Source organism: Aphelocoma coerulescens, chromosome 26 (genome assembly GCF_041296385.1).
Source record: "Aphelocoma coerulescens isolate FSJ_1873_10779 chromosome 26, UR_Acoe_1.0, whole genome shotgun sequence".
NCBI lineage: Eukaryota > Metazoa > Chordata > Aves > Passeriformes > Corvidae > Aphelocoma > Aphelocoma coerulescens.
This window is the reverse complement of record NC_091039.1, coordinates 2,666,062-2,672,061: the sequence shown is the minus strand read 5'-3', so window position 1 is coordinate 2,672,061 and position 6,000 is coordinate 2,666,062. Positions and strand designations below refer to the sequence as shown.

The 6,000-nt window shown below is 58.1% G+C and overlaps 1 protein-coding gene across 2 annotated transcripts in view; it reads left to right on the top strand.

Moving 5' to 3' along the window:
* The window catches only part of LGR6 (leucine rich repeat containing G protein-coupled receptor 6), a 151,536-nt gene continuing 145,536 nt past the window's right edge, over positions 1-6,000 (top strand). Inside the window, exons 1-2 of one of the 2 annotated variants that reach the window (XM_068995745.1) lie at positions 1-68; positions 156-359. In XM_068995745.1, coding sequence (XP_068851846.1) covers positions 1-68; positions 156-359 — 272 coding nt within the window. Of the gene's footprint in view, positions 360-6,000 lie in introns of both variants that reach the window. The other variant, XM_068995743.1, reaches the window with a different exon arrangement.

The window sequence follows — 6,000 nt, the reverse complement described above, 5'->3', positions numbered from 1 at the left end:
ATGCCTTCCCTTGCCTGGCTGCATCCTCACCACACCGGGACCTGCCGGGGATCCCGTGCCCGCTGCGTGCCAGGCGCCGGCACCGCTCCGCTGCGCCCCGCCGAGCCCCGCGCCCGCAGCCGGCCGGGCACACCGCGCCCCGGCCCCGCAGCCAGGGCGAGGATGGACACGCTCCTCTTCTGGGGCATTCTCCTGGCGTCCTCTGCCCGCTGCCGGGCTGTGCCTGTGGAGCCAGGTGCTGCGCCCTCCTGCCCGCCCCAGTGCCACTGCGAACAGGATGGCATCGTGCTCTCGGTGGATTGCTCCGAGCTGGGGCTTTCGGAGGTCCCTGCCAACCTGAGCCCTCTCACCGCTTACCTGTAAGTACAGCCCTTGCTGCTGCTTTTGCAATGCTTCCCCTGGACCCCTTCAACAGCTGCAGCTTTCCTCCGGCTTGGAAGTTTGTGCCACATATTCCCGAAATTAAATTTCCTGTGGAAATTAGAAACCAAGCAAAATAGCAACAAAAAAGGCAGCTCTTTGGGCAGGACCTGCCAAGCTCCCCTCCTCCCGCGCCCCTCTGCGAGCGCTGTTTATACTGCGATGTTCTGCTCTGCTCCGTGATTGCAGCGGACCACGGGAACTGACTTGCTGGGTCGATTTTGATTGTCTGAGCACATAATGGAGTATTTTTACACAGCAATTAGTGCAAACTGCTCTGGGATCCTTCTGTCAAGCATTTCAATAGCTGCAATAACTCAGGGCTTTGCGGGGTTTGGGTTGTGCTGGCCACCAGCAGTGTCCGAGTTGCCTTTTTAAAATGAGTATTAAAGTCTTGTAAGAGGTCTGGGGGGTTGGTAAGTGTTGTGTTTTGATTATTTATGTATTAATTTTATTTAAAAATTCTTGATTATCTGAATGTTTCATACCCCTTCTGATGTTAATACCCCAAAGGGTTAATTGACAGAGACTGGTGCGTTCATTTCTAGCCCTAGAGGTGGTCTCGGTACCATCATACCGGTGGTGACTGAGGATCCTGATAAACGACTGTGTGAAACCTCAGCGTTTAACCAGGAGAGGAAACATCTCTCTCAGGGAGACAAGTTATCCCTGCGGAAGATGCGTCCTGGGTTTATCGGCAGCGCTGCAGCCACGAGCTACAGCTGTTCGGCAGACAGGCTGGGAAGGACCGAGGCATTCCGAGCTCGGAATGCAGCTGGGGCACTGCCAAGGGAAGCCGTGTGTGCCACAGCCATCACGGACCACTGGTAGCCCCAGACGGTGCTGGGGATGTTCATGTTGTGCTCAGTGTGCTGAGAGGGGACTCGAGGCTGGGAGTGGCACACAGACCATGGTGTTGGTTTTCCGCCGTTCCTGGATTGTGCTGAGATGCAGGTGCTCAGCTGTCAGAGCAAAGCACCCGAACCCGTTCAGGAAGGGCTTTGCACAGCCAGGTGGGAGCTGCCCCAGCTGGGTAAGGGCTTCTCTGCTCCTCCCGCTCGCCTGAGGAGCACGGTCTTGTGCCAGCCACTGGATGGCCAGAGCTGTACTGGGTTAGCTGGGAGAGAAATAAGACCGGAAAGGACGATGTTCACTGGAGACCATGAAAGATGAGAGAAATGGGTAATGCAGGCTGAATTTCCCGTGGGAGAGGGAACCACTTGTTACATGAGGTGTGACTGCACAGAACTGTCCTTTGGGCTTGGTTTGGAACCGGCCGCCCACGAGTGCAAAGTCACTGGAGCATGTGGGAGAATGCAGAACATTGCAGCATTGATGCTCCTGTGGGGACAAGGGGCAGCCCCATCAGGCACCCACTTCACCCTCAAGTACCACAGGATGGGACACCCGCTGCTCCCACTCCGCAGAGAGGACGCTGTGTGTCATCCCCACAGAGCTGTCCCTGGGGCTGGGAGCTGCACAGCTGCCTGCCCACACGAACCCAGGCACATTACGGTGTTCCTGCCGCTCAGTGCCACCTTCACCCTGGCCACGGTGGTTGGAGCAGGGACACAGCTCTGGGATACGGATCCCTGTGCGTGAATCCCAGCGGTGTGCGGCCACTGTCTGCTGAGGCAGCTGGCAGAGCCCTGGATTCTACTGGGACTGGGTCCTCGGGAAAGCCCCGCAGCACCCAGCACTTCGGGATGGTGCTGGTGCGGTCCCTTGGCCGCGGTCCCGCTCCCCGTGGCTGTACCGACTCCGTTCCCTTGTGGATGTACCGGCCCCGCTCCCCTGTAGCTGTACCGACCCCGTTCCCTTGTGGCTGTACCGGCCCCGTTCCCGTGCCTGTAACCGGCCCCGTTCCCGTGTCTGTACCGGCCCCGTTCCTGTGTCTGTACCGGCCCCGCTCTCCCGTGCCGGTACCGGCCCCTCTCTCTCCCGTGCCGGTACCGGTCCCGTTCCCGTGTCTGTACCGGCCCCTCTCTCTCCCGTGCCGGTACCGGCCCCATTCCCGTGTTTGTACCGGCCCCTCTCTCTCCCGGTGTCTGTACCGGCCCCATTCCCGTGCCTGTACCGGCCCCTCTCTCTCCCGTGCCGGTACCGGCCCCGCTGCCCGTGGGCCGCTCCCCGTGGGCTCACACGGTGGCGCCAGTGACGGTCCTTTGCACGGGCAGAGCCCCCCTCCCCAGCCCACGCCCGGCTGGGGGGACCCTGCGGCTGCACCGAGCGCGGGGCGGGCCGGGGGGTGCTGGAGGGGGCCTCAGTGTTCCTCCCTCCCTCCCTCTTTGCGGAAAACCGACCCTTTTGGTGCTTATCCATTAAACTCTGCCAAGGAGAGGACGGAGCAGATATGATGGAGGCAGGAAGTCAGAATGAACTGGGAATGACTGGAGGAGGACCGGAGAGCTGGGTTTTCTCTCTGCTTCTGTCACTACTGTTAGCAAGCTATGTGAGGTTAGATTCCAGGTACAAGTGTGCAGCCAGGGCTGGCTTGTAAAAGCAAATCAGCACAAATTTTGTAGAAAGTATGGATATTGGAGTGAGATCTAAGTTCTTCATGGAAATACAGGCTCAAAGTCCACATTCAAATACATAAAGAAATGCCGGACTGCTTTGGAGAGCTACAAGGGCTGAAGAGAGAGCCCTGGAATGGCAGCAGGAGCATGGAGCTGGTGGGCAGCTGCTCACAAAACTTTCCAGCTTCTTTGCTCCGTGCTCTGTCTTCTCAGCAAGTCACTGGCACAGTGCAGAGCAGGACTTCCTCCGGAGCAAAATAAAGGATCCTCGTAATCACCTCTGATTAGACACTGCCTCACCACCAATGAGCTGGTGCCCATGTCCCATCCTGACCGTGCTGTGCCTCCACCATGCCTGTCTCTCTGCAAGAATCCTGTCCTTGCTCCCTCCTGCACCTCTCTGCACTTGACCCTGATCCCACCCATCCAAAGCCGAGTGTTTTCAGTGGAGACATCACTGGCAAAATTGCAGCTGTGGTCAAGGAGAGGGGAGAGATTTCCCCTTTAGCTGATGTGCCAGTGAGTCCCCACAGCCCTGTGTCACACACCACATCTCTGTCTCTCAACGTGTGTCAGAGGGTTGACCTGGGGCTGCAGCAGAGGTGGCTGGAGCTACTGGGGACTCCCTGGAAAGGACAAGCTGGGGGTGCAGGAGAGTGGAGCTGCGTAAGGGAAGATTCCTCTGCGGCAGAGAGGTGACTGCGCAAAGGGGCTCAGAGGAGGATGGGGAAATGGGAAAAGCTGCTTGGTGCTTAAAATATTATCTTGGCTGTGATCCCTAGCACCACTGCACACCAGTGCCTCACCTCAGATTCCCTAGGGCAGGTGTTGCACCACCTGGGCTAGTGCAGTTCAGTCCCCAGCCGTCCCCATGGCTGTCACCAGGAAGATGCCCGTAGTTGGGTGCAGGTGCTCAGTGCAGCCCCCTGCCCTAGGATGGCATCCTGAGCCCCCTCAACCCCATGTATCTGGCTACCAGCCCCTGCAAGGGGGACAGGTGGCAATGCTGGGGGTGAAGGGATGCTCTCACTTTGCCAAGGCTGCTCCACTTTCACCATAAAAAAATGACACCATGTTGCTTGTGCCTGCCAGGCCCCTCCTAGGGAGGTGCTGGCCTGTCCAGCTGTCGCTTGCAGGAAAGGAATGGAGAGTCTGTCTCAGCAGAGGACACCTTGGGATGGAAAGGCAGCAGCAGTAGTGCCATGGCCACATGTGGACTTCAGCTGGCCAGGGAGCACACACAGCCCCACACCCGGCACAGGTATAGAGGGACCTGACACATCTTGCAGTGCTTTATCCCTAGCCTGGACTAAGCATAGGGACATAAGAGGGACTGGAAGGATTGCCCAGATATCCTAGGCTGGAAGACACCTCTGGAGGTCTCTTATCCACATTCAAACAGGTCCATCCTGTGAGGCTGGTCAGGATCTTCTCCAGTAGGTAAACCTGGGTAATCTTAGTAGTACCTCTAAGATTCCCTCACCTTTTCCCCATTGTTTACTATCCCGTTTGTCCTAATATCTAACTGCAATTTCCTGTGGTTCCTCTTGTGCCCATTACCTCCCATCTTTCCCCTGCACAACTCCAAGGAGACATCGGCTCCAGCTCTCTACACCCTTCCAGCCAATAGTTAAAAGAGCAGAACACTCCTCCATTCCTCCTTTTCTTGTGAAGACTGATCAAACCTACTGGAGTGAGCAGTGTGTGGGCCTTGGGCAGGGTGGGGAGCACCACCCTGTAGGAGAGCAGGCCATGGAGATGCTGCAGGGGAAGAGATGAGGATGAAGGACACAAACCTGGAGGGTGCCAGACACCAATGGCACCGTGGCTCAAAGCTCAGCTGGAGGAGCCATCCCCCACTTCCCAAGGGTCTCAGGTCTCCCCAGCCTCACGGAGGGGTCAGGCAGTTCTGCTGCTCTGTGCCCCCTCCCCAGGAACACCGGTGCCTGCTGTGTTCCTGTCCCAGGCCCCTGCACACCTTGCTGTGGAGCCAGGCACAGGCCGCTGCCTGCAGGGCTGTTCTCTGCCCTGGGAAATCAGCACAGACCTGGGGCAGGACACAACTGATGAGGCTGTCAGGCTGCTGCTGTCACAGCAGGGTCTGGGGGGAGGGAAAAGCAGCAGATCCTGGCTGCTCCCAGGTATCACCAGGCATCTCAAGAGGCTTCCCAGACAGAAAGCTTCTCATTCCCCCGGCTCATTCCTTTGAGCTGAATGGGACCAGGAGCCCTCAGGGCTGTTCTCACCTTGCAGAGACATTTTGAGACACTGCCTGGAATTTAGCATCCCACTGGGAGTCTGGGGCTCTCCTCTCTCTCTCCCACTCTCTCCTCTGAGCACCCCCTGGAATCAGGTGCCACACGACCCCTGACAGAGAGACAGGGATGCTTTGAAGCTGAGCAGACACTTCCCAGGTCACACTGTGCTGGACCCAATGCTGGATAGGGCAGAGTGGGGGAAAGACGCCTTTTTTCTTGATATTTGCATCTTCTAAAGACCCACAGAACTGCAGGTAGGTGAGGCAGCAGGTTTGGAGGCTCAGGACATAGCTGGTGCCTGCAGCGAGTCAAGCAGCAGGGGTGAAGGCAGCTCCCCTCAGCCTGAATCCCTCCCCATGTGCCAACATCTGCCCCCTGCAGCCCCTGCTGTGGGAAGGACAACCACCACAACCCCCTGAGATGGGGAGCACCCCAAGAGCTGCCAGAGGAGCTGGGACACCAATGGGGGGGACAGGACGGGTGGCTGCCCTCTGGAAGCCTGGGCAGGCAGGACAGCTGTGGGGAGGTGTTGGGGCTGAAGGGGTGACTGGGCCTCCAAGGAGCTGGGGTTTCCTGCAGGGGTGACAGGGACCTCTGTGTGCCTTTGGGACAGTCACACACCCGAGGGAGAAAGAGAGAGCAGCCAAAAATGCAGAGAGCACAAAATCCCAATGCAAAGTGTAAATGAGATCCTTCCTGGGGCCAGTGCTGCTCTCGTCCCCCGGGTGATGTTGCACAGACATCACCCATCCTGTCCCCATCCTGTGCCTGAGGCTTGCCCAGTTCCAGGGCCCATCCACAGC